Below are 27,939 nucleotides of genomic sequence, written 5' to 3' on the forward strand. Positions count from 1 at the left end.
ATGCTGGCTAAGCTGCTTTCAAACTTTTATATTCACATTTGCAGAGTGCCACAATAGATTTTATATATATACATATAAAAAACCTGGGTAATGAATAGAAGTTTAGAGAGGTTTAAGAAGTGCCAAGTTCTTAAATTTCCTTCACAGCTTTGTCACGTTTCTGACCAATAAGACAAACTAACTTGCGCATATAGCAAAAGACAGAAAAAGTAGACAACTTGGATACAGGTATCTGAAATAACATGTATTTTTATTTGAAACTTGCGAACTACACAGCCAAACATTAATGGCAGGTCTGTTGGCCCGACAGCAGTGCGATTTGCCACAGCAGATAAAATTCACTATTCTAAGCTGAGCAGAATTCTGCATGGCAAGACTCTTCTCAATAACGCACAACTGGCAGAAGGCTTGAGATAATTCCACTCATGAGATACTTTGTGCTGGAAAAGGAGCACTTAGGATGGGATGTAGTGACATTGCTACTCCTTGCCTTGTGCGACGGTCAGTTTCTCCCAATCTCAGGAGAAATGTTAGCATTTCATTCCTCCGTTGCTAGGTGTGTGATTGTTACATCATATGTTAGTGTTTACTTTCTAGGCTTGGAAAGTGTGAGAACGGAAGTCAGTCTTATCCTTCTTCCACTGTACGGTCTTTTCTTTCTCTCTTTCTCTTGGAGATGTGAGACGACGCCATGGTTGCTTTGTCCTGTATATATTGCTTAATAAACCTCTTCGAATACTATACTCATGCTCCACAATCATTTCTGCTATACTCTGCTGAGTGAGCGTGCACATGTTTTTTGATATGTGTCGCTGGTGCACACTGGGACTGATTTGTGAACGTCCTGGGCTGCGCTTCATCAGGGAGACGCCCGGGGAGGTTTGTCTCATTCCGGGGGCTGCGTGTGCCCCCAGGCGTGTTCCAACAGGTCATGAAGCTAAAGGGGACTTCTCCAGCGACTTCTCTGGAGGGCCTAGAGCCCACAAACCACAGCTGTGCAGCTGTTTCTGAGCTAGCTCAGTCAGTAGAGCACAAGATTCTTAATCTCAGGGTTATGGGTTTGAACTCCACACTGGACAAGATTCCTGCATTGCAGGAGGTTAGTGTGTTTCACATCTAAAACAGCAAGTCCTCCCAATTTCTTACAAACCGGTTTTAGGGCATGTCCCAGCCACAGCTGTGCAAACCCAAGCCCCATATTTTCAATGGGCGAGTTAAACACATCCGTAAGTCTCTTCCAGTGCAATTTCAAAGTACCTTAATTAACTTTACATGGATTTCGCCTTAATTCCTAGTTTTTGCAACGACCATCCTAGGCACACCACAAACCACTTCTGTGCATGTCTATAGGTTAAAACGCCATGCAATTCTCCCACCTTACAAAATGATATATCAGGTAGCAAACTTTACAGCAAACCCCCTGCTTTATAGGAATGCAGAAATATACCGTATATTGCCTCAGTTCCCTCCCATAACCTGTGGTTTGCATCTGGATGTGACATGATAGACATGCAATATCTGGATCCAGATAATTTTTTGTTGGGGGAAAAAGTACAATGGACATAGCAACGCTTGTTCCAGGGAAACATGAGTAACAGTGCACTATACATTCTTCTGCACATCATTTCACCATTTAATTAAGTCTGTTTGGGACAACTGGGCTGGCTGGGGCTGATAGGAATTGTTGGAGAACCACAGATTAGCTACCCCTGCATTTATACACAAGGTTTATACAATTACACAATGCTTAGAAGGCTGTAGTTAGGCAGTTAAAACCACAGATAGTCACAGGCTTCAGACACTTCTCTTGGGCTGCAATCCTACACCCACTTACCTGGGAGCAAACCCCATTAAACACAATGGGACTTAATTTTGAGTAGACGTGTACAGAATTGCAGTGTAGGATGAGGCATGCAATCCTAGGGACACTAATATGAAAAGTTCAGCTGAAATCAATAGGATTTGCTTCCCGGCAAATGCACTTAGGACTCCAGTATAAAGAAGCAAAATACTTTAATCATCAAAAGGGTTGAGGTGTTCGGCTATTACATAATACTGCCTAGATTTAATTTAGGCTTTGATTTAACCCCATGGCCGGAGGTGAACTGCCATTCTTTTTGATGTTTAATTCAAAGGCTTTTGGCTCCAGAGCTCACAAAATCAAAAGAAAGGGCACAATATTGATGTGGTAAATATATAATGCCAACGTGTGACACTGATCCATTGACTTGCTGCTGATATACTTGTAGTATACACTTTCCAGGGAAAGATACTGCATAGCAGTAAATTCAGCTGAGCTACAGTACGCTCCGAGAATAAAAGGGTTGACTATAAGTGAGTAGCTACAGCTGCATCAAGCTGAACTTGGAGAAAAGTGGGGGGGGGGGAGGCACTGCATGGATGGGATTGTTTGTGCTCTGTTGTGACAGTGGACAAGCAGGGAATAATCAAGATGCCACTGTCTGTTTGCATTGAAGCTGCCTGAACAATGACATCTCACTTTCTTCCAACGCTCTCCCAGCTTTCAACTACTGAAGAGAGCAGATTGCATCTTTACAGCAACTGGGATTGCCATGATTACTGAAGGCATTATATCTGGTTTACCCGTGTATTATTTCAGTGGCCTGCAGCATCACAAAGCATCCAGTATGCAGTGGTACCTCAGGTTAAGAAGCAGTGATGTACAGTGGTACCTCGGGTTAAGAACTTAATTCGTTCCGGAGGTCCGTTCTTAACCGGAAACTGTTCTTAACCTGCCGCTGCGCCGCCAGAGCACAATTTCTGTTCTCATCCTGAAACAAAGTTCTTAACCCGAGGTACTATTTCTGGATTAGGGGAGTCTGTAACCTGACGCGTCTGTAACCCGAGGTACCACTGTATTCTGAAGCGGTACAACCTATGTCCCTTCTCCCTAAGTTAAGAACTCACTGCAAATAGAAAACCAACACAACAGGCAAAGGGATAGGTAAGATTCATTCTCCTTGTTGTGTCGGGCTTTTTTTTTTTTTTTAATTTGCAGGGAGTTTCTTTTTTTTATTTATTTAAACAATTTCTATACTGCTTAACTACAACAACCTCTGAGCGGTTTACAACGATACAATACAAAAAGTAAAAATCAGTTAAAACTATAAAATCAAAAACATCAGTTTAAAATGCCTGCTGGAATGGGGTTGCCTGTAGGGGCTGAAAGTTCAGCAGGGAGGGGGCCTGTCTGATCTCAAATGGAAGGGAGGTCCATAAAAACTGTGCCCACAATATTAAATGCATGGCCCCTGGTGCCTATGAGCTATGCTTCTGAGCCACGGGGGACCACTAATAGTGACTCCCCCAAAGACCCCAGCAATTGGACAGGGATATAAGGGATCAGGCGGTCCCTGAGGTAATCCTGGACCCAAGTTGTTAAGGGACTTGAAAATTAATACAAGGACCTTGAATCTGGCTCGGTAGTGTATGGGCAGCCAGTACAAACTTTTGAGGAACAGTTATGGACTGTTGATAGACTTTCCCCATCAAAAGTCGAGTCACAGCCTTTTGTGCCACTTCCAGGCCAGGCCCAAGGATAACCCCACATAGAACACATTGCAATAACTGAGTACTGAGGTTCTTACACGGGGCAGAATTCAAGAGCGGTATCTCCCACCACAGCATTCTTGTTTTGCTTGCAAACCCAGTCTAAGATCCCAGACCTGTAGGGGTATGTTCTGTGATTTGGTCCATGGAAAGCTCTAAAAAAGACCCAGTCATATTGCATAACCTTGAAGTGTGAAGATATGATGCACCTCAACAAAAGAAGAATACGTTTATGAGCCATCAGCACAATCCACTGCCAGTTCTACAGGAAACCACGGTAGAGCTATAAAAACTGACTGAAGAGACTAGTTAATTTCACACCAGCATTTAGTTCTGCTCACTCCGGATCTCTCCCTGCGTCCTCGCTCATTAAGGTGGTGTCTCTTTACGTAGATCTGTTGGTTGAGCTTTTACAAAGGTTACGGAGGGGGAAGGAGAAGAGAGTTTAATAAATGCCCAGAAGAGCAAAATGCCAAGGGATCCTCAACTGCTCTGCAGTCTTAGTTTCAGCCGTTCGGCCAAAGGAAGGGGGCTATCAGCCCAGGCTGCAGCCTCACTTGCCTGAAGAGGAGGAGAGGCTTGACAAAGCTTAGATTCTGAGAGTGTCAGAGAATTGTGAATGTGTGCAATAGGAAGCTCTTCCACTGGTAAATTAATGGCAGGCCCTTTAAGAGAGTTCTCTCCTGGCACAACTTCAGCCACCAATTCATGGCTGCTCCTTTTGTCCCTACACTTGTCCTTCAGCTGAACCACGCGACCCTTCCTTCTCCACTTAGGGCTTCTGTGAGCCTTCTTTCTACCTTTCTCATTTTCATCATCACTGTCTTCACTGGAGTAAATCTTTTGGCACACGCTCTTCTTCAGCGAGCTTTTATGAGTGGCTGGCAGGGGTTTTCCCCTCACCCGACAGCTATCTAGGACTTCTGTTGACTTGCGAGACAATCTTGGTGACTTGTTTCCCAAGTAAGTTGGTTTTCGTGTTCCGGCGCCCAGAGACACTGAAGTTCCTGGACTGGTGAGGTTATCTGACGCCCGGGCTGGATTTTCATAGTTTTTGAGCAAGTTTGGCAAGCCAAGTCCCCGCAGATATTTCCCTGGTAATATACTTTCAACTTCCTGAGCACTGTCATTTAGCTGAGCTAAAGGAGATGGAGCTTTTCCCTCAGGGCTAGATGTAACATTGATTTGTTCTACCATTTGCAAAGAGTTTAACAGAGACATATCTGAAAGGCTGGGAGAAGCATCCAAAGCAGAAGGCTTCAGAATTGCCCGCTCTTGTGAAGATAAATCATTTTGACCTTTATGAAGGTCAATTTTGGAGACAGAGCACTCCTCACTCCCTGGTAGATTTGGATCATATCGCACAGAATTCAAAGATGGGGGAATGATTTCAGCTGTTTTGCAGTGCAGTGAAGAGTGTTGATTTGGAAAATTATTACTCGCATCTGACTCAGATTCCGAACAAGCAATATTAACCTGCTTTGGAGAAATGCTGAAGGATGTTCCTTCCCAGTCAATGTCACTCAACTGCAGATGGGCAATCTGGGAAGATGCATGCAAGTTTTCAGGTTGCGAGCTCAGAGAACCGTCAGGAATGCAATTATACTCTGTATTTTGCAAAGTAGTCGCGAGCAAGGTAGATGGTGGGTTTTGACTTTGCGTGACTGCAGTAGGAAAATGTGTAGTGACAGGTAGGCCCTGAATTTTAGAGCCCTTTTCTGGGACTGTTTGAAAACCAGAAACAGTTGTAAATGGGGGCTTAGGATCTTTGCCGGGAAAGGCTTCCTCATCAGATCGCATGTTCAGCCGAGAAAGAAGATCTGCAATTTCACTGTCCCCAGCTAAGCGTTCTCTCTCTTTAGGTTTCTTCTTCTTACCTAAAATAACCAGACAAAACAAAGTCACCTTGTAAAAATGAGGCTTTGTTCCTTGTGATGAAGTTAACAGAAGCAATCTGTGATTTAAAGGGCAGTTAAGCAAGGGCTGGGGAATGTGACTGAGAATCTGCTTACATTATAATGCTTCGCTGACTAAGATGCATACATCTCAGGAGGATAATGGGCAATTTCACAAAACGAAAGGAGCACGGTGTCTATTTAATCAAAACCCGAAGCTTCAGATTTACCTTTGTTCCTTTCCTTGCATATTTCCAACTTCTCCATATGGTACCGGGCAACCACTTCTGGATACGCAGCCTCAAATAGTGATGCCTCTTCTGTTGTTATTAAAAAGGGTTCTGCAGGCTGATCGTCTGCTGTAGCGTAATGATCTGGAGCAATGAATCCAGAGCATGGAAACAAAATACTATCAGATACAAATGGGCAGGTTCAGGGCTGCAGAAAAGATAACTCTGTTCTCATTTAGGCACTGTGCGATCCAAGGGAGTAGCAAATGAACTGTCATTTCCTAAGCCCTGTGGGTTGTTGTTTTTTTAGGAGGGGGGGTTGTTTCCATCCCCCCCCCGGTCTCCACATTGCTCCCCCCCCCCCCGCATTGCGCCTCCCATGAATATCTAAGAGAGAGAAAAATTGTCAGGAGGGGATGCAATCTGCTCCAAAAGTATCAACACCAAGGTAGGACTTTCAGGCAGGAAGTCACTGATGGCCTTCTGTTGCCCAGTAAAAAGACATGTGTTCTCCCAGGCTTTTGGAGGGCTTGGTTGACTCTGCTTTGGAGTTTTCATTCCATAGCATCATAAAATTGTAGAGGGGGAAGGGACCTCCAGGGGTCATCCAGTCCAACCCCCTGCAATGCAGTATGTATGCATTTATTACTGCCCTGCTACTCATATAGACGTTTATATGCATCCAGGGTCCAGGGTGGCAAGCACATATATTAATTGTGTGTGTGTGTGTGAGTTAAAAATAAATATAAAAACATTCTCCCAACCAGCGATCACTAGACACACAGGGCTATTCCTTGTTTTATTTTTAACATTCCAATACTACTAAAGTTAGTTTCTTATCACATCATCCTTGTCTTCCTTCCTTCCTTCCAGGTGGTAAGGAAACCTTTCATTAAACCAGCATTTAAAGCGGCATTGTATGATAAGCCCAAAGAATGCAGAAAAAAACAGCACCAACCTGGCTTTTGCCACTCTATTTCAAAGCAAGGAATGCCATTCTTAGTCCGTGTCTTGATTATCCTGTAAAACAAAGATAAAAATGAGGGGAAATTGAAATATAGGAATCCCTGTGGATCCACATGTGTGGGTGAACAAGAACAGAATTGGCTGGGTTGCCTAGATTCAAAACGCAGGGATTGCACAAAAGAGCCCCAGTAGCAGAGCATGAAACTCACAAAAGTTAAGCAGCAGTATAGTGTTAGGAATATAGCTTGTTAGACTTTTCTTATCCCGTTCCAACTACACACAGCAACTGACCTCTTCCCCTCTTGCAATTAGCAGCCCACACAATGTTAAGTAAGTTTAAAATGCTTTACTTACAGATTCAAGGTCTCAGTCATGCATTGTGCCATGCAGCAGCAACAACAATAAAGGCAAAATACTCTTTGGTAGAAAATACAGAATATGATTCCAAACATGTGCTGTAACCTTGTGAGCAAAGTCACCCATGTCCATCCCATTACATGATGTGGAGGGAGAGAGTGAGATGGGGGGGGGGGAGAGAAAGGAAGGAAGGAAGGAAGGAAGGAAGGAAGGAAGGAAGGAAGGAAGGCTTTACTTCCTCCCTCTTGTGGTGACCTGGCTGAGTCTATTTGTGGTCCTTTACCCCTTCATACACTAACTAGCACTGTGCTTGCTGGTTATATTTGGCTGCAATATTCCACAAAAAGCAAAAACATAAACCATTTTAAAATAGAAGAATGCAAACAGAAAAATGCCCAAGCAATTAAAAGTTTGTGTGAAATTCAGAATTTAAGTTACTAAAAAAAAGAAAGGGGGGGTTTCAATCTTCTGTGAATCCAGTGCTTATTTAAGAACAGAAAAAGCTAACTGACTAGTCTTTAGGAAATATGAGAATGGCATTAAAATAAATAAAAATTTAAAAAACCCACCACATATGGAGCTAATCTCCCACGTGGCTGCAATATGTAAAAGAATACAACAATCCCACCATTTATGTGGGGGTTACGTTCTGGGGATTTTACACTATATCAGAAATATAGGACTGATTTAAACCCTCATGTATAAAAACCCCCATATATTTTCCACTTCCACAAGGCTATCAGGAATACAGATTTTCACCAGCAACAGATATGAAAAGAAACAGGGGGTGAGAATTCCTCCAAATACCAACTAAAATTACCGTCGTGCCTGCAGTTGCTGTGCGTCAAAATGGCCAGACTTCCTTCTGTTCATGTCATAGTAAGTGAGGAGGATGCACAATTTCTCACAAGCGTAATGCTTGGACCAGTCCATTTTCTCAAAAGCAAATTTCTGTAAGTGTGAGAAAAGCTTTAAACATGTGTCCTCTAAAACTGGTGCCACAGTATTATTGGTGAAAACCTTTTCAAGTGCCGTGTATGAAACAGTTCACTTGCCATTAGCACACGAGAGAGGCTCAGTACGTTTCCGAGCACAATTCAAAGTGTTGGTGCTGACCTTTAAAGCCCTAAATGGCCTCGGCCCAGTATACCTGGACCTCTCCACCCCCATTGTTCACCACTGAGGTCCAGCTCCAAGGGTCTTCTGGCGGTTCCCTCACTGTGAGAAGTGAAGTTTCAGGGAACCAGGCAGAGGGCCTTCTCAGTAGAGGCATCCACCCTGTGGAACACCCTCCCATCAGATGTTAAGGAAATAAACAACTATCTGACTTTTAGAAGACATCTGAAGGCAGCCCTGTTTAGGGAAGTTTTTAATGTTTGATATTTTATTGCATTTTTTATATTCTGTTGGGAGCCACCCAGAGTGTCTGGGGAAACCCAGCCAGATGGGCAGGGTATAAAGAATAAATTATTATTATTATTATTATTATTATTATTATTATTATTATTACCACCAAAAGCCCACCATTATCCTGAAAGAAAGTCTTAAGCACAAGTGCATGCTCCGTGCTTGTGATTCCCATCAACTGCCTCAAACAATGGAGTTAGAATATAGCCCTTGTGGCTTGTTACTCCATGAATCTGTTGAAAGTCACCCAGAGTACTTCATTTTCTAAAACTGCTTAAGTTTCTCCTTAATTTGAGTGCTCAGATGCAGAAAAAATTAAAGGACATCGCAATAATTCCTACTATTTTTTGGTGCTTACTTTCCATAATTTTTCTATTTATATGAAGATTCTTCTAACCAACAAAATGGCAACTACACATCATTACTAGCTGGGCTAAATGCTAATGCATACAATCGGTTTAACCATCAAAATCTACTATCTGTACCTGAAAGGACAATAAATTTGGCCTCCGGCACCCATTTAATTTCATCGGTTTGTCTTTGCTGATTAGGTACTCTTGGATAACCTTGGCAGGAAAAAAGAGAACAAGTGAAAAGGAGGTTTCTGGATAAGAAGATTCTAGGAAGCATTCATTTTCAAATTTTCAAATCGGGTCTAATTACCTCAGGAAATGGAAATCCTTTGCATGCTTTAGCCTTCCTGTGAATAAAAATGCATACATTAGAAAGAGGTTAGAAATGTGAAGTGTGATCAGGGTGTCTCTCCTGCCAGGTAAGTATGCAGAACTAGATAAACTAACAGGAAGGATTCGAAACCGGCGGGACCAGAAATTCACGGAAGACTGGAGTAAATTTACGGACTATTTGAAAAGTATTTGTGAAGATCAGACGTTTGTAGGTTTGCAAGAAGTTTTGTGAGGAGTATTGTTGGAAGTATTGCAAAAATGGATAGGGGAAAGATGATTTGTTAAGAGATGTAAAGGCAATATAAAGTTAAGAAATGCATAGGTAAAGGTAAAGGTACCCCTGCCCGTACGGGCCAGTCTTGACAGACTCTGGGGTTGTGCGCCCATCTTACTTAAGAGGCCGGGAGCCAGCGCTGTCCGAAGACACTTCCGGGTCACGTGGCCAGCGTGACAAGCTGCATCTGGCGAGCCAGCGCAGCACACCGAACGCCGTTTACCTTCCCGCTGGTAAGCGGTCCCTATTTATCTACTTGCACCCGAAGGTGCTTTCGAACTGCTAGGTTGGCAGGCGCTGGGACCGAACGATGGGAGCGCACCCCGCCGCGGGGATTCGAACCGCCGACCTTTCGATCGGCAAGTCCTAAGAAATGCATAAGAAATGGTTAAAACGGTCGACCATCAGAGGTGCTGATGGAAGTCTTAAAAGATTGTATAAGTGATAAGTTTTGTGGTACATTTTATAATTTATATGTTAAAATCAATAAAAATTATATAAAAAAAGAAAAAAAGAAAAGTGAAGTGTGAAAAGGAGCTGCCTTCAGAGCTGTAAGCATCCTGCGAAAGGGCAGGAGAGGTGAAGCGACAGGCAGCTGAGCTAAACCAGTCTGGATTCTGGGCTCGGAAATAGTTTTCTTGGTTCTGCGGTTTATTCAAAAGGTGGCTTGAAATTTACAGAATGCTATTTACTGAAAGAGAAGTACTTGAAAATGATTCATAGATAGGTTGGCTAAGATTTACAAAACAGAATCAGGTAAGTGCTGGAAGTGTAAAGAAGGGGAGGGAACATTCTTCCACATGTGGTGGACATGTAAAAACGTAAAAGGGTTCTGGGAAATGATTTATAATGAAATGAAAAAAAAATGTTCAAAACGACTTACCCCCCCCAAACAGAGTCCTTTTTGTTGGGGATAACCCAGACTGAAATTCCCCGGTGTAAGAAAAGATTATTTATGTATGCAACAACTGTGGTCCGTGCTTTGTTAGCTCCAAAATGGAAAGTGAGCGAGATGCTGCCTAAAGAGGACTGGCAATTTAAGTTGACAGAATATGCACAACTTGTAGATTTAACATATAGAATAAGAGGACAAGAAGAATATATGTTTAAAGAAGAGTGGAAAACATTTTTTGAATATATGGAAAATAACTGTATACAGTTGAAAACGCTGGCAGCATTAAGATAAATTCAACAGAGTAAATCATTTTTGAAGGATGTAAAAGTGGGAAACTGATTTGAATGGTTATAGTAAAATATGGAGGGATGCATGATATGTAAAATGAACTATGGAAAGAGAAGAAGGGATGTCATTGGATATTTTAAAGTTTGTAAAATATTTATTTGAAATTGTAAAATAGAAAATTTAATAAAAAATATTATTATATCCTCACCTGGGTAATGAATAAGGTGGTGTAGAGCTGAATTCTTACCACATAAAAACAGCAACAAAATATGAAATTAAAGAACCAAAATAAGGTATCCATTTATCTGTTTGCCTAGTGAGACTGAGAGAAAACGCAAGCCTCAAGAAAATCCCTTTACAATGTCTGCGGCTGTGAAGGTCAAAAAAGACCTGAGTGAATTGTCTTGTAAGGTAATAAAAGCATTCTGGGAAATGATATATGAGATGAAAAAAAAATGTTTAAATTAACTTTTGTAAAAACAAACAAACCCAGAGGCTTTTTTTTTACTAGGAATTATAGGAGCGAATATTCCAAGGGAGCAGAGAAGACTTTTTACGTATGCAACGACAGGCACACAGATGCTACTAGCCCAGAGATGGAAAGAAGACAAGGTCCCTACCAGAGAAGAATGGCAAATTAAACTTTTGGACTACGCCGAAATGGCAAAACTGACTGGAAAGCTCAGGAACCAAGAAGACCAAAACTTTAATAAAGAATGGGAAAAACTCATAATTTATCTTGGAGACCACTGTAAGCAGATAAAAACATTAGCAGGATTGCAATAACACTTGTATGGTAGCAAGCATTATGGAGACAATGGAGTGATATAAAATATGGACTATGGAAAAATATGTGGTAGAAAAGGTTAACAATAGGAGCCATGGAGGGGAAGGTGGAAGCCCAGAGATTCGGAGGAATCTCTAACTGTGGATTGTATAGCTGGATTGTTATATCTTTATACAGTGGTACCTCAGGTTACATACGCTTCAGGTTACAGACACCGCTAACCCAGAAATATTACCTCAGGTTAAGAACTTTGCTTCAGGATGAGAACAGAAATTGTGCTCCGGCGGCGCGGCGCAGCAGAAGGCCCCATTAGCTAAAGTGGTGCTTCAGGTTAAGAACAGTGTCAGGTTAAGAACGGACCTCCGGAACGAATTAAGTACTTAACCTGAGGTACCACTGTATTTGTAAAATCGAATGAAAATTATTTCAAGAAAAGAAAGGAAAGGAGCTGAGTGAAAAGGTAAGAGCCACACCACTGAGTGTACGTTTGTGGCCTCCTGCCATAGAGACAATTGCCAATCAATTGGTGCCCGTGCGCCACATCTTGTGACTGATGGGCAGGACATTCCTAACTCACCCACCCCCCAACAAATTTAATTCAAGTTGGCACCCTTGCCTCCTGCTAAAGCATCAGAAAGTTCCAAAACAGAGCTCTGCACATGTGCAGAACCCACCTGTGTGACTGCACAGGTGAGACCCCCAGAGAATTGGCGTCTTTGTTCCTGAAGCAATTCAGAGAAATGCACATCAAAGCGCACCTACTTTTTAATGCCATTCTCCACTGCGCTGACTTGCCGGTCTTGCTTGGAGGAGTGCCAGTCACAAGGGCAGCAGAATTCCGCATCGTGGGGTTCACAGCATGCTGCGCTGCCGCAGAGACGGCACCCGGCACTCTCATGATCTTTATAAGCTCCTGCAAGAAAATGGTGACGACGGTTGTAATGGAGATTTCATAGTGTTACATCAACAGAGAAGATGCAGGAGAAAAAAAGTTAACCCAAGGACCCACAAAAGAGAGGAGGGAAGTCCATGGGAATTTATGGAATTCTCTTTGTGTTTTGGGCGCTTGGGGTTTGTTTGTAAATTTGTAATAAATTTATAAAAAAGAAAAGAAAATGGAGAGTGCAGGCTTCTTAAAATGGAGAGGTGTGTCCCATAAAGTTCTGAATGAGGTATAATTGCACAAGTAGCTGAAGCATTTCTGTAGGTTTCATTCTATCTGTAAACTGCTTTGATGGTTTTTTCTTACAATCAATGGTAAATACATTTTATGAAACAAAACAAAACAAAACAAAAATAAATTGCCAGGTACTGTATAGGGGTTTGTTTGGTTGCTGTGCTGGCTTGGCTTAGCTTGTTGTTCAAACCCAAACTCATTGTTTGGCTCTATCCAAGCAAACCACAAGGTGTAACCAAGGTCTGTTCTACAGTTTGCAGCTTGTGGAAGAGCTAAAAGACAAGCCCAGGTTTGACAACACACTAACCCAAACCATGGCTTTTCCACTGGCACCACAACAGCAGAACGACCAGAAAGAAGCCAAGCTTCCCTGAACCCCTCTCTTGATAGCCTGCATGCTTGCACTAAACTATGGTTTGGTTTGGTTTAGTGCAGGCACAGGCAAACTTGGCCCTCCAGATATTTTGGGACTGCAACTCCCATCATCCCAAGCTAACAGGACCAATGGTCAGGGATGATGGGAGTTGTAGTCCCAAAACATCTGGAGGGCCGAGTTGCCTATGCCTGCTTTAGCGTGTCACGAGAACCAGACCTTTTGAGTTATCCATGGTGAGAGAAAGAAGGATATAGATTATTATTACAATAATAACAAACAACATGCCAATTGTGCTACACAATGTTCCTTTGGGGAGAGGCTGATTATGATTTTCTGTAGAGAGAAAAGGATTTGGTTATCACTCACTTTTCATGGATTGGCGCTGGCTCAATCCAGTCTCCTTTTAAGAAACCTTTTAATGCTACTGCACAGCTGTTGAAGGGGAGGCCTCTGTGCACTGCACTTCTAAAGTTCACAGGCCGACTCACCTGGATGACGACACACGGCACAATGAATCACCTTGTTTACTGCCAGGGCTGGGATGTCATCATCTTGGAAGTGGTCTTTCCAGTATGCAAATCTAAAATAATATTTAAAGGATGAAAGTACACCAGTGCTACACATGTAGAACATTTGCTCAGAGGCACCTGCTGCTGAAGCAAGTAGGTCTATTCCAGTATGTCGGGAGATCAACCTAGAAACTGCTGTGAACTCTGGTAACAAAGACTGATGTATAAATGAGTACAGTGGTACCTCGGGTTAAGAACTTAATTCGTTCTGGAGGTCCGTTCTTAACCTGAAACTGTTCTTAACCTGAGGTACCACTTTAGCTAATGGGGCCTCCCACTGCCGCCGGGCCGCCGCCACACGATTTCTGTTCTCATCCTGAAGCAAAGTTCTTAACTCGAGGTACTATTTCTGGGTTAGCAGTCTGTAACCTGAAGCATCTGTAACCCGAGGTACCACTGTACACTCATTGAAATCAGTGGGCTAGTTCACTGATTTCAATAAGTTTGCTTGAAGTATGACTAATGTTGGATGTCATCCATAGCAGGGGAATGTATCTGAAAACTCATGCAGGGTTGATAGGATGCTAATTTTCACTAAGCAACTCAGCATTAGGCCTGTATGACGCACATTGCTCACACAAATGTACAGCTGACAATTTGTAAATTCTAGCCTACAAGATAAGATAAAATATACCTTTGCAGTAAGCTCTCTCCCCTCACAGTCTTAATCAACTTTAAAGCTTGTTCTTTTCCAACTCCAGGAACTCCCTTTAAGATACAAGAGAATATCACACACATTGACGTAGCAATTTACAGCAGCATTTTGAGCACTGCAGTGCAAATACGAAACTTTTCCTGCAGTATCTTTCATACAAACTGTTAAATCATCAACGCGGCAGGTGGTTGAAATGACAGTGATGGTCTAAACAACAAATGACTGAATGAAAAAAAATGTCTGTACAGTGATACCTCGGGTTAAGTACTTAATTCATTCCGGAGGTCCGTACTTAACCTGAAACTGTTCTTAACCTGAAGCACCACTTTAGCTAATGGGGCCTCCTGCTGCCGCCACAAGATTTCTGTTCTCACCCTGAAGCAAAGTTCTTAACCCGAGGTACTATTTCTGTGTTAGCGGAGTCTGTAACCTGAAGCGTCTGTAACCCGAGGTACCACTGTACACATTTTTTAAAATGCAATGGGCAGCTTTGACATTTATCTGCTGCAGCAGCCAAAATGTGGTCAACATGGAAAGGAGTGACTAACATTGGTTTGACCTGTAGCAAATTATGTGTGAAGCTCCTCTGTCTGGTTGGGATGTTGTAAAGTTGGAGCAGATGACCCCCAATGTCCCTTTCCAACTCCCCGATGCTACGCAAAGTTAAAATGGGGGTGGAAGGTCAAATGTGAAACAAATACTAAAGAGAATCAAAAGGCAAACATCCTCTGACAAAAGCACAGTGATTACTGGAGAGATGCATTGCTCACAAACAGTGCAATCAGTTACAGCCTGACAGGGTCAGGGAAGGTGACTATTATGAGAATGTGCAAAGAATTATTATAAGCAAAGACTTATTTTTTTGGTTTTGTAAAATCAATACATTAAAGGATGCTCAATCTCTCTTTCAAACATGTGGCAGACAGAAGAGCTTTGAATTGCTTTACCCAACTTTCTGGAAGAAACAGATTTAAAAGCGTCACAAATCAGATTGTTAAAGCATGCCTGAGATCTTGCAGTAAAACATGGGTTTGATGCTAGAAAACCCAAAAACCAGATTGACGGAAACAGAAGGAAGGGCAAGTAGCTGGCTGGATGAAGAGGACGATATTTTGAAATTGAAAGCTGGCAGCAAAACACTGGAAGATTTTGTTCAGACAGCTGCATCACCTGAAGGGAGGTTGCAGGAGTCAAAGGAGACACAAATGTTTGCAGCAGGAGTATGCCTGCATTGAAACAGCGGCATTGCAAAAGCTTTCACACAGTATGGCTCACTGAGATCTCTAGATAGAATTAGCAGTAGTTTGTGCTTTGCCTGTATCTACATGACCGAAGCAGAGTAGTTTGACTGTGATTATCGCTGTTTTAAAGCTGTCAGAGAGCAATGGAAAATTAAAAAAATGTGTGTGGCCAGGAAGAATGATTAGGGAATTGTAGAATGGGCTGCAATGCACCCAATGTGACTTATTTGTTCAGCTGGGTATAGGCTCAGTCACTTTCCTGCTTTATAAATTCTTTTTCTAGCAAGCATATACTCCCATTCAATGCTGGCCTGATTCACAAACGAGAGCTGAGCCCTTTTAGCCCCACTAAAGACAGCAAAAGTTACGCAGTACAAAGAACTGCTTGTGCCAAAGGAACAAACAGGCAAATTTGTTCTGAATCCAAATGTACATGCCCTGGCTTCAAATATGCCACCAAAACGGTCTCCCTAGGGAGGTTCCGGACTCTCCTTCCTTGGAGGTTTTTAAGCATAAGTTGGATGGCTACCTGCCATGGATGCTTTAGCTGAGATCCCTGCATTGCAGGGGGCTGGACTAAGTGACCCTTCGGGTCCCTTCCATCACTACAATTCTATGAAAATATCCTTATTGACTAGCACTCGTCTGTTGGCTGGATCAAGAGTCCCCATGAATGTCTCTTGGGATACCCCAGCTGGAGGAAGTGGAGGGGAAAAGTTTTTCATGGATTCCTCCTTCTGCCTACAGCCCACTGAGAAGCTGCTCCAGAGGGCTGGAGGACCCCACAAAAGAGTATGGGAGTCGATATGGTGGACTGCAGGTTGAATCAGAGAAAATCAACTTCCTTCCTCTCTCCAGCAAGAGGCTCCAATGCATCTTGGTCTGTTCCATGAATGGAACTGTTCCCTTTTATTCACATAAGCGACACTTCAGGATCCACCCCCATTTCCCCACCTTTAAGAACAAAAGATGGGTTGGGAATCTCATTTCTCAACACTACGCACACGTTTACTTGGATTCTAGTCTCAAGTATTTCAGCAGAGCCTTAGAGCTTAGGATCAGGGCCTTGGAAAAGCATGGGGGGAAGGGAAATAAATCAATTAGGAAACACTGACTAGGAACCAGCATACGAAGACAGTTGACATGAAGCAATCTGTACTGTAACTGGAGAATCTGATCAGTGTTGTGTCCAGGGAAGGTTACGAGCTAATGCAAAAGGATCAGCTGTTCATTCCAGAATGTCAACATTTTTTTGTTTTGTTTTGTTACCTTAGGAAGATAATCACAACCGAGTAGAACTGCTAATCCAATCAGTGATTCTCTGTTGCAGCCCAGTGTCTTCTCAATAGCTAATATTGAATAGCAGTCGATGTGCGGGTCCTGCAAAAGAACACAGTCAGATGGCGACACCCTCTGGCATTGGGAAGATGGGCGAACTAATGCCAGTGTACTGGAAAAAAGCAAAGATCATCAGTGTTGAAGCAGTGATTCTTCAACATCAACTTCATTGGACTGGTCATGTTGTTCTGATGCCTGATTATCGTCTTCCAAAGCAACTACTCTATTCCAAACTTAAAAATGGAAAGTGTAATGCCGGTAGACAACAAAAGAGGTTTAAAGACGCTCTCAAGGGCAAATGTTTAAAAATGTAGTGTAACACCAACAACTGGGAATCACTGGCCTGTGAGCACTCCAATTGGAGAACAGCCTTCACCAAAGGTGTCAAGGAATTTGAAGAAGCACGAACTCAGGACGAAAGGAAGAAATGAACTAAGAGGAAGGCACATTTGGTAAACCCTCACTGTGATCAACTCCCGGCCGGAAACCTATGTCCCCACTGTGGAAGGATGTGCAGATCCAGAACTGGCCTCCACAGTCGCTTATGAACACACTCTTACAACAATCATAAAAAAACAATCTTACTTGTCTATGAGTGATGAGTGATCACCGAAGGAGAAAGAAGATCACAAAGCAGGAAATGTCGTTAACATAGTTTCTTCAATGAGCACTGAGAAACATCCCTGCTAATACCAGCAGAAAGAAACATTCCTCCAATGGCTCTGAGAACCTCCAAGCAGAAGGATGAATTGGCAAACTATGGTTTGCTGAGAGCCGGGGGGGGGGGAATCAGAGCTTATGAGAGGAGGATGTTGCAGTAACTAAGATTTCTCAAGGATTGTTGAAGTTAGTGCACTTCTGACTTAACACATCGAAGACTGAATGAAATATAGATAGATAGGCAGACTCACATGCCCCTTGAATTCCATGATGGAAGAAAAGTGGGAAATAAATAATGCATATAAATAAACCTATTTAAAAGAGAAATCACAGCAGGATAACTGCTAAGAGTACCAACTATAAAATATATTTATTTGCATTTATTTCCTCGCTGCAGGGTCACCTTCGCCATGTGCAAAAGGTGGCAATGAAAGAAGGGCCTTCTCAGTGGTGGCTCACTCTTTCCCCAGAGAATTTTGCCACATGCCAACACAGTCAGCCTTTAAGCATCCAGCAAACAACATTATTGTTTGCCTGGGCTTTGGATCTTATTTTAAGCAGACCGTGGAACGATTCTAGGCCGGTTTGGTTTTCATCTTTTAGTTTATTTACAAAAAGAAGCTCTTTGAAACAAAGTACCTTTATGTTCATGGTAAAATTCCGGTAAACTGTCTGAGCACCGTAGAGGAAGGCATCACCATCATTGGTGATGCAGGCATCCACGTAGCCGTTCAAGTTCAGATAAGCACACATGGCTTCTGCTTCACCGGCTGCCTGAACCCATGGGACCCCTAAGCACTCCAACATTTCGAGGCACTAAGGAAGCAAAAATCCCAAAAGAAGATGCAGTTAGACCTAAAGCAGAAATTCAGTTCTTTGCAAAATTATGCATGCTTCCATCAGATGGTCACGAGAATCGCCACAAACTTCTGAACCAACTTTCCCCCTGTGCTCTGCTCCGTAAACACTTCATCGAGGTGCAGATCGCTGCTCTGCAATAATTCAGAAGTTCTTTAAAAGAGACAAGCCGTATGAAAGCACGGCGCTATAAAATCAGAGAACATCTTCTCATGTCATTAAATCAATAGGAGGTGAAGCTCATAAACGATAGACAAGAGTCAGGACAAACCCTAAATCTTACAAACGCGTGTCTGGAGCTATAAAATTGACATGCAACGTTGAAACAATGCCTTCCCAAAAAATAAAATGAAAAATGCTTCACAGTCAATTAAGCATAATTATTCTGCAGTTCGCAAACATTAACAAATCAAACTAGACTTGGTCAAATACAAGATATTATTTTAAAATATTTTTATAAAATAATACAAAGTAAATAAATATTAAATAATTAAATATTATTAATAAATAAATTTATTATAAATAAATTTATGCCTGTGAATATATAAAAATAATGGCAGCAGTATTCAGTACCCCGAACACTGAAATTCAGCGACCCATGGACACTTGCCTCTTTCAGTAGAGATTTAAAACGGGATCTCCCTGTTCTTGCCCTCCTGGGTTTGCTGGATGGGCCAAAGCGAGCTTCTGTCCTCTTTCGCATTGTGTCTGCTTTCAGCTCTGGGGATTCTCCCTCCATGACAAACACCAAATGGATTCCCATTAGCGTTAACAGAGAGACTCGAAAATAAAGATTCCTGCAATAGCAAGAGAGTTGAGCCACTTTTGTGGAAGGATACCAACTGCGGGATCGCTTCCCTTCGGACGTACATCATACACCGGTCTCACGTGCTGTTTACTTATTGGTCAAGACCCACCAGGGCTTTGGTTGAGTTGACATCTTGCCTCCTGCTGCCTTGCTTTTCCCTGCTGCTGTTAACAAACTTTACTATTGGATAGTTTTGTGGTTTTCTTTTGAGATTTTTAATATCGTTCGTACTTGCTTTTAATTGTGGGTGCTTTTGTAGCTCACCCTGGGCCCATCTGGTGAAGGGTAGGATATGAGCATTAATAATGATGATGATAACAATGGATTTAAAGGTAAAGGTAAAGGTACCCCTGCCCGTACAGGCCAGTCTTGACAGACTCTAGGGTTGTGCGGCCATCTCACTCTATAGGCCGGGAGCCAGTGCTGTCTGCAGACACTTCTGGGCCACGTGGCCAGCGTGACAAAGCTGCACCTGGCGAGCCAGCACAGCACACGGAAACGCCGTTTACCTTCCCGCCAGTAAGCGGTCCCTATTTATCTACTTGCACCCGGGGGTGCTTTCGAACTGCTAGGTTGGCAGACGCTGGGACCAAGCAACGGGAGCGCACCCCGCCGCGGGGATTCGAACCGCCGACCTTTTGATCGGCAAGCCCTAGGGGCTGAGGCTTTTACCCACAGCGCCACCCGCGTCCCAAAATGGATTTAAAGTTGGCCAAATATTTGTTAAGACAGATCAATTATATTTAACTTTTTTAAAACAAACAAACAAACAAACAAACAAACAAACAAACAAACCATGATGTACAACATTCATGCAAGATCAACAGTCACTATCTCTGTGTCCATTTTTTATATTGCCTATCAAACACGCCCAAATACGTGAAGCAATCACTACATATGAAAATGTGAAACTTCATAGGGAATTATGGGCTGGGAAAGGAGGCACGCAGCAAGAATTTGAGAGCCGTATTTGGAGTTCACTGGAGAAGAGGCTTCTGAGAGTGATCCATCCTTGACTATACTTCGTCCTTTACTCCTTATCATCAATGGCTGTGGGAGCCATGGATTCTCTACACAACAAAAATAATTTCACCAGTAACAAGGGCTGGATCTAGACATGTAAAAGACACGCTTCAGTTAAACGTGTTGTAAATTCATACAGGGAAATCTGGTAGGGAAAGACAGGCCTCCACAGCGCCATCTGATGTCACAGCGTTATACTGGATATACAGTGGTACCTCAGGTTAAGTACTTAATTCGTTCCGGAGGTCTGTTCTTAACCTGAAACTGTTCTTAACCTGAAGCACCACTTTAGCTAATGGGGCCTCCTGCTGCTGCCGTGCCGCTGCTGCACAATTTCTGTTCTCATCCTGAAGCAAAGTTCTTAACCCAAGGTAATATTTCTGGGTTAGCGGAGTCTGTAACCTGAAGTGTCTGTAACCTGAAGCGTCTGTAACCCGAGGTACCACTGTATAATGCATATAAACTGATTTTTCTTAACCAATCTGGCTGAGTCCAAGATCATCTTGTCTTATCTCGCTAGGTAGCAATGAAGATAAGCAAATAAATATGGGATTGGTTACATTCACTGTTTTCTCCTTGAGGTTTGCTCAAGAACTGGGTGAGGAGCGGGGAGAACAGGGGAAATAAACTTCCTTCCAAGTTCTAGAAAAATATTTAAGCTATACCTTAGATTTGGGAAAACATTAGCAGGTAAGCAAAGAATTTAATAATCTGTATGCCGCTGACAATAATGTAAGACAGTAGCATTGTACGTACCTAAGGTGAGGTTTTCTGACTATCCCAACCATCTTTTTAACTGTTTGTGCTTCACACACCCAGAGACTTAAATCAACAGCCAGGGTCTTTCCTTTAAGGCTGCTGAGGGGGACGTGTTGTTTTACAGGTTCCAGGATTTGCCACAGGCTGGTCACTCCCATCGTCACAAATATTCTGGCAGTACGAGGACATCAGCTGCAAAGATCAACATAAAATACAATTGAGGTCTCTTGTGATGAAACTTAAATTACAATAAAGGATTTTTATGGAAATAAAAATTATAAAGCTGCAATCCTACACACATTTGCATGAGAGTCAGCCCCATTGAATGCAATGGGACTGAAATCTGAGCACACAGGATTCTTATCGATTTGAACCCTGGTCCTAGTCCAAAACTCTAACCACTAGCCCACACTGGCTCTCTCACATGTACAGGATTGTGCCAAAGTACATTGACAAAGCACATTTTGCTACGGTGGAAAAATCCCTATTCCGTTCAGTACGAATGATTCAAATAGCATTTGATGATAAAAAATAACAAACAGCAAACAAGCAAACTTCTGAAACAACAATGGGATATTAGCTCCGCCCAAGGCATGGAGAGCAGCAGCAACTGGGAAAAGAGAGACATAATATTTTACAAGGACAGAAAGAAACATCACAGACAGAATAATGGCCACACACAGGAAGAACAAGGATATATGGTAGTTTTAATGCTTCACCTGTAGATTTAGAAATCATTTAATGTGTCCTTACGAATGGAATTCGTTAATACTGCAGTTGTTGTATAAGGGATTGCGATTTTGACTGGAGGTAATTGAAATAAAAAGATTTTGGAATAAAGAAATGAAGTAAATAATCAAACCATCAATTCTAGCACGCGGGGAGGGGGGCACTTAAATTACCTAATTTACATAATTTGGCATCTGAATGATTGGTATTAGTAATTGTATTACAATTTGGCATTTTTATAATGAGGCTATTATTGGATTATTGTAATTGAAAATTAATAAAAATGAGTATATTAAAAAAAATCTCAGCATTCTTTTAGCAATCTCCATTTACAGCCCTTTTAAACTCTTGGTATTGCCTCCTTTCAATCTCTGAACTACTTTTCTTAAAAAGAGCTTTTTGCGCTACATCATCCTTTCTATTGTATTGCACATTTGTCACCCAGCCCATTCTAAATGTAGCATAATAAACTTTAAAGCATAACTTCTGAAATCAATCTGAATTGGCTTTCACCAACTGATTTTACAGCACAACCCTATGCATGGTTACTTAGAAGTAAGTCCCACTATATTAACTGGTGCTTGAACTCAGGGATATGTAAAGGACTGCAGCCTTCATCTGTTCCTGACCCTTCCTTGCAATAGTCCCTTCCTATTCCTGATTTCCCTTTCTGGCACTTTCCCTTTTGCCTTTGATGATGCCCATTTCCCCTTGTTATTTTTCTCACTTCACCCTTTCCCACCCTCTTATAGCAGCCTATTTATTAGTAGCCTAATTTAGGGCTCTCTTTCTCCTCTGCCTTGCTCTAAGTTTCTCTGCGGTTACCCTTCTGCAAATGAAATTGTGTGGCTACTCTTCTGCATTGTGCCAGAGATAATGTAGTTAAAAACAAGAGAACCTACCCATGTGACTCTGACACAAAACCCTTGCACATACACTATGTGAAAGGATGAAAGTTTAATATCCCCGCTCTTCTCTCCCTCCCGTCTCCCCCCGCCCACCTTATACTGTCTACAACATTGGTCTCTCACATTGAATAGAACTGGCCTGTAGAAAGGACTTTATGATCTGAAAACAGAGATGATGTATGCACTTTTGTGATCCAAGGAAATCTTTAATATATTTTTTTTAAGTTAACACAGCTTTGTATTTATGCACAGGATCTTAAGAGTTGATGAATGGGAAGAAACTAACAGTGAAATCCTATATGGGACCACGAAGAAGTTAAGCCCCACTGAGTTCAATCGAACTTATTCCCGTGAAGTCTGTGTGTATAGGACTGCAGCCTGAGACTGCAAGCGACCTTATTACGCAAACAGTCTGAATGATTACTTCTTATATTACAGCTTTGCAGACAAAACTCTCACACACAATTAGCATCCTGTTGAAACTAGCGACAGTATGTCAGAAGATGGTTAGAACGGTGGGTCTGGCAGGCTCTTTGCCTTTCAAGAAATCGCTGCTTTTGAGAAACTCTTGATTATCAGGAGATGAATCGAGTACTGTGACAAACTGCACAGAGCAGGGGTTTCTTAAAGCAGAAGGATAAAGCATTTATCCTCAGTAATCCTGACTGAGGCAAGTGGAAGATGAGACGCATCCATCTCTTTGAGGCAAGGTGTGGGGAATCTGTGGAACCTCCAGATGCATCTGACTACAACTCCCATCAGCCCCAGCAGGCATGGCCAAGGATGATGGGAGTTGTAGTTCAGCAACATCTGGAGGGCCAAACGTTCCCCACAGCTGCCTTAAAACCACCCCATGGAAGTTTGTGGCTGAGCTGAGTCTTGAACTGGGAGCCTCCAGCTCATTCCCTAAACTGTTATGTCCAGAAGTCCCCGATTGTGGTAGCTGTGTTGGTCAGAAAACAATACAGTACAATTAAGATGTGCAACTGTTCAAATGAAAACTTTCCCATTCGCCAGGCTTTTGGGCTTTACAGGACATTGTCACAAAGCAGCACAACATTACCTTGCCAAGCCTACAAATCAGGAGCAGCCAATGCTTCGGATGTTGTGAACTACAACTCCCATCATCCCTCACTATTGGCACTGCTGGCTTTGGGTGAAGGGAGATGTAGTCCATGTGTTTTGTTGTGTGAATAAACCACATTTTGATGCATGTGCGTAAAACACATAATATAAGAAATCATCCTAAACATTCAATACAATCTTGCAAGCAAGCCTTACCCCAGGGTCTAAGCATGAGGCCAACTTTTGGTACACTGAAACAACTGAAATTTGGTGAAAAAGGAATTCACTAGCTAGGACACATTTGACCAAAAAAAATAGAAGCAGTGCCATCTAATGGACGGAAATGTGTATAGCATTAGAGCTACAGAAAAGCACCCTTTGCTGAAACATAGGAATTGACTGGCATCCCTCTTGCATGGTTTGCTGGGCTGTTGCTTTTAGACCAGCCTGCTCATGATTCACCTGTGTGTATTGACTTCCCAAAGTACCGTATTTTTCGCACTATAGGACGTTCCCGACCACAGGACGCACCTTGTTTTAGAGGGGGAGAACAAAGGAAAAAAAATTCTCCCCCTCTCTGCTCAGCGCCCCTTCAGCGAAGCGGCAAGAGAAACGGAGCCCCTTCCATTTCTCCTCCCACTTGGCTGAAGAGGCACTGCGCAGCTCTCCATCTCTGCTTTTTTCTTCTTCCATATCTCACCAAGAACACTTTTATTAAACATGAAAGATGCCAGGGTGGTAAAAAAAGAAAACACCAGAAAAACCTATGCTGCATTTTAAATTCCTCTTTGCAAAAGGGCTAAAGCAAGACATTTAAATGTCCCACCAGTGCAGAGTTCCCTTTTAGTTTGTCCTGCTTCTCTTTATTTCAAGAAAAAGCAGAAGTGAAATTTAAGGCTGCTTGCATGGTTTATGAGCACGTTTAAGGATTTCCTGATACCACCAGTTCTCAGCTCAGCTAAAAATAGTTTGCAAGAGCTTTGCGATCTCTGATAGCCTAGTATCTATCTCTCCCCCTTTTTCGTAGTTCTTTTCCACATATAGGTTGTGGGGAGGATGTAGCCCTCCATATATTGTTGGGCTCCAGCTCCCATCAGCCAGCGGTGATGGGATTTGTAGCCCAGCAACACCCGGAACGTCACAGCTTCGCCGTCCCTGATTTTGGTTTCGTTCCCACGTGAGCTAAGCGTGCCATCAGGTGCAGCTACAGTTGGATTGCTGCGCCTGAGGCTGCAACAGCCGGCACACTTATCTTGGGAGTGAGATTCCCTCAGCATCGCTGAGACTTGCTTCTGAGTAGACCAGAGAGCCTTGCCCTCTGGCCCCGCGAACTAAGCGCGAGCGCCATTGAGTTCAATAGAGACCTTCGACGCAGCGCGCCTTTCCTCGGTGCAGCCCCGCACAGGATCTGCTTCCTCATTCAGGTTCGCATCCTCCCCCAATGCAACGGCGGTGCAACCAGGAGCAGATCCCCCACCCCGGAAGAGCATCCCTTCCCTCCCAAATTGGCCGTGCACTCCAGAAAAGGGGGGGGGGGTAAGAGACGCACCGCTTGCCCGCCTCACCCAGCCCGGATGGGGGCGGGCGGAGAATGTCAGCTCGAACAACTTCCTACTGGGCTCCCGGCGGCCGCCGCCTGTCCTGCCTGTGCATCTTGCTCCACCCCGCCGCCGCTGCTATGGCTGCCGCGGAGGAAAGAGGCACCGGGACATTGCCGCCCGGGGCAAGGCAGGGGGCGAGACGGCTGCGCGGGGAACCTGGACGCCGCTCCTCCTCCTCCCCCGCTGTGTTCCGGAGGCTTCAGGTGGCTATCCCTGAAGCCTGGAGAGCGAGAGGGGTCAGTGTGCACCGACCCCTCTCGCTCTCCAGACTTCAGCAAAAGCCTGCATTCGCTCCATAGGACGCACACACATTTCCCCCTTCATTTTTGGAGGGGAAAAAGTGCGTCCTATAGAGCGAAAAATACGGTAAGTGCCAAAACCAATCCTTGTGGGAATCAACTTTCTACCTCTCGTTATTCATTTGGAGAACTATCCGTTTATTCCTATTCTTTGCTTGTTGCAACTTTAGCTATTAAATTTGTTTTTATTAATGGATTTTCATCATTAACATGGGTACATACGTCTCTGTTTTCAATTCACAGAGTCCTTTCAACTTGACCAAGCTGTGATTCCCAAGAGGTTCTCTCCTCTTATTCCTTGACTGCTAAGCTTACTCAAGAATCTTCGGTGTGGCCATGACAAGATCTACTCAGTGGACTTGGCCAGAACCCTTAACTGGACAAAGAGATTGGCTTGGCGACTTTCATATTCTCTCTTTCTACAGAGCCCCACTTCACAAACAGTAAACCATAGGCTTAGGAGGAACCCTAAGATGACATCTAGAGCAGCCCCCCATCATATAACAATAATATAAGTGCCTAGCCCTTCTTAAAAGAAAACAAAGATACCCACATCAACGTAGAGACTGATACTGCATACAGCAGGCAGTCAACTCCATTTAGTTTCCATTGGAGAATTCCAATTGGAAATGCTGTGTAAAATGCGAGCGTGGAGACTGCAATTTTGAGGATCCATAACTGGCAGCATAATCCTATGCCTTTTACTTGCAAGCAAGCCCTGCTGCGTTCAGAAGATTGCCACGTCAGGCTGTATTAACTTGTGAAGGGCAACTGGAGGAAGCCCTGTTTAGGGAAGCTTTTAATATTTGATGTTTTATCACGTTTTTAATATTCTGTTGGGAGTGCCCAGAGTGGCTGGGGAATCCCAGCCAGATGGGCGGGGTATTATTATTATTATTATTATTACTGCCAAGTACCGTAAGTGCACATTGGTTCGCAGCCCAGTAGTGCGATCCAAAAAACGTTGGGCAAAAGCTTTGCCAACTTAACAAACGCAAACACCCCTCCGCTTAGAATGGTTTCCCTGCTGCACCTGCCAAAGGGGGGTAACATTTGAGAATCACACAACTGTAGAGTTGAAAGGAACCCCCCGGGTCATCTAGTCCAGCCCCTTGCAGTGCAGGACTCTTTTTGTGCCATTGGTGAAGCAGACTCTAGTCCACGACAGCTTCTTATGCCATAATAAACCTGTTAGGGTAGGGGTACCAGATGTACCTGGTTCTCGGGGACAGTAGCCGGATTTGCAAATCTGTCCCCGGAGAAATTCCATCCCCAGATTTCATTAAATGTCCCTGGGAAACGTGGCAGCGGCAGTCTCAGCAGCCTGGAGCCAGGCTTCATTGAAAAAAATCTGGTACAGTGGTGCCTCGCAAGACGAAAAGAATCCGTTCCGTGAGTCTCTTCGTCTTGCGGTTTTTTTGTCTTGCGAAGCAAGCCCATTAGCGGCTTAGCGCTATTAGCGGCTTAGCGGATCAGCTGATAAGCGGCTTAGCGGCTTGGGAAAAGGGGGGGGGGGGAGGAAAAAACCCTGCAGGAACTCGCAAGACATTTTCATCCTGCGAAGCAAGCCCATAGGAAATTCGTTTTGCGAAGCACCTCCAAAACGGAAAACCCTTTCGTCTAGCGGGTTTTCCGTCTTGCGAGGCATTCGTCTTGCGGGGCACCACTGTAACCATAGGCTAACTGGATGCAGGAGAGGAGTTTAAGTGGGGGCGAAGGAAAAACACTAGGATTCTTTCGAACACACCTACACGTTTCTTCCACCGGATTTAATACATTGCATGGTGGGGGTTTTTTGTTTGTTTTTAAATTAACCAAAGCTCCGTTTTAAAGCAAACTTTGATCTGTGGTGCTAACTTTTTTTCTTAATTTTTTTCTTTGTTTTTTTTAAAAAACTTTTAAAATTATTTTATTTTTTTAAAGTGTCCCTGGATTTATTGGAAAAAAATCTAGTAACTATGTTAGGGTCTTTAAAGGTCCCACAAGACTTTTGTTTCCTCGCTCGCGTTCTTGGCATAGCTGTCAACTTTTCCCTTTTCTTGCGAGGAATCCTATTCGGAATAAAGGGATTTCCCTTAAAAAAAGGGGAACGTTGACAGCTATGGTTCTTGGTGCGACTGACCAACCAACCTCCGGAAGTCCTTTCTTTCTAACAGCAAGAAGTGGCTGGATGGCCACCTGTCACGGATGCTTCAGCTGAGATGCCATCCCTTGCAGGGGGCTGGACTAGATGACCCTAGGGTGTCCCGTTCCCACTCTACCACCCTATGGCTCTAGGAAAGGTTCTTGCGAGTCGCCTTGTGGGGGAAAAGAAAAAGAGATTTCACCGAAGGGAGCCGAGCCGAATCTGTGGGCGCAGACCCATCTGGGTCCCTCAGACGACACGACGGCGGCAGCGTCGGAGTCCCTTCCGCGCTGAGGTGAACAACGGCACTCAAGCGCCGACGTTCGTAATTCCGCGGGCGCCAAGCGCGCCTGCGCGAAATCGTGACGTAAGCGGGAGGGAAGGTGCCGGAAC

The 27,939-nt window shown here is 43.4% G+C and overlaps 1 protein-coding gene across 5 annotated transcripts; it reads right to left on the bottom strand.

The window, feature by feature from the left end:
- Positions 1-231: 231 nt before the first annotated feature.
- On the bottom strand, positions 232-27,867 carry GEN1 (GEN1 structure-specific endonuclease). 5 transcript variants are annotated; one of them, XM_028722288.2, is made up of 14 exons: positions 27,749-27,867; positions 20,817-21,011; positions 18,840-19,026; positions 18,011-18,187; positions 16,643-16,753; positions 14,112-14,185; positions 13,397-13,488; positions 12,118-12,268; positions 9,089-9,125; positions 8,911-8,991; positions 7,839-7,969; positions 6,654-6,715; positions 5,696-5,839; positions 232-5,447 (listed from the first exon to the last, which is right to left on the bottom strand). In XM_028722288.2, exons 2-14 carry the CDS (start codon positions 20,975-20,977, stop codon positions 4,054-4,056), a joined length of 2,802 nt encoding a protein of 933 aa, XP_028578121.2. In that variant the 5' UTR covers positions 20,978-21,011; positions 27,749-27,867; the 3' UTR covers positions 232-4,053. The 5 variants fall into 5 exon arrangements, with proteins under 5 accessions (XP_028578121.2, XP_028578123.2, XP_077782561.1 ...); XM_028722290.2 differs by lacking the exon at positions 27,749-27,867 and adding an exon at positions 27,552-27,684; XM_077926435.1 differs by lacking the exon at positions 16,643-16,753.
- Positions 27,868-27,939: the final 72 nt, after the last annotated feature.

Source organism: Podarcis muralis, chromosome 3 (assembly GCF_964188315.1).
Source record: "Podarcis muralis chromosome 3, rPodMur119.hap1.1, whole genome shotgun sequence".
Classification (NCBI taxonomy): Eukaryota; Metazoa; Chordata; class Lepidosauria; order Squamata; family Lacertidae; genus Podarcis; species Podarcis muralis.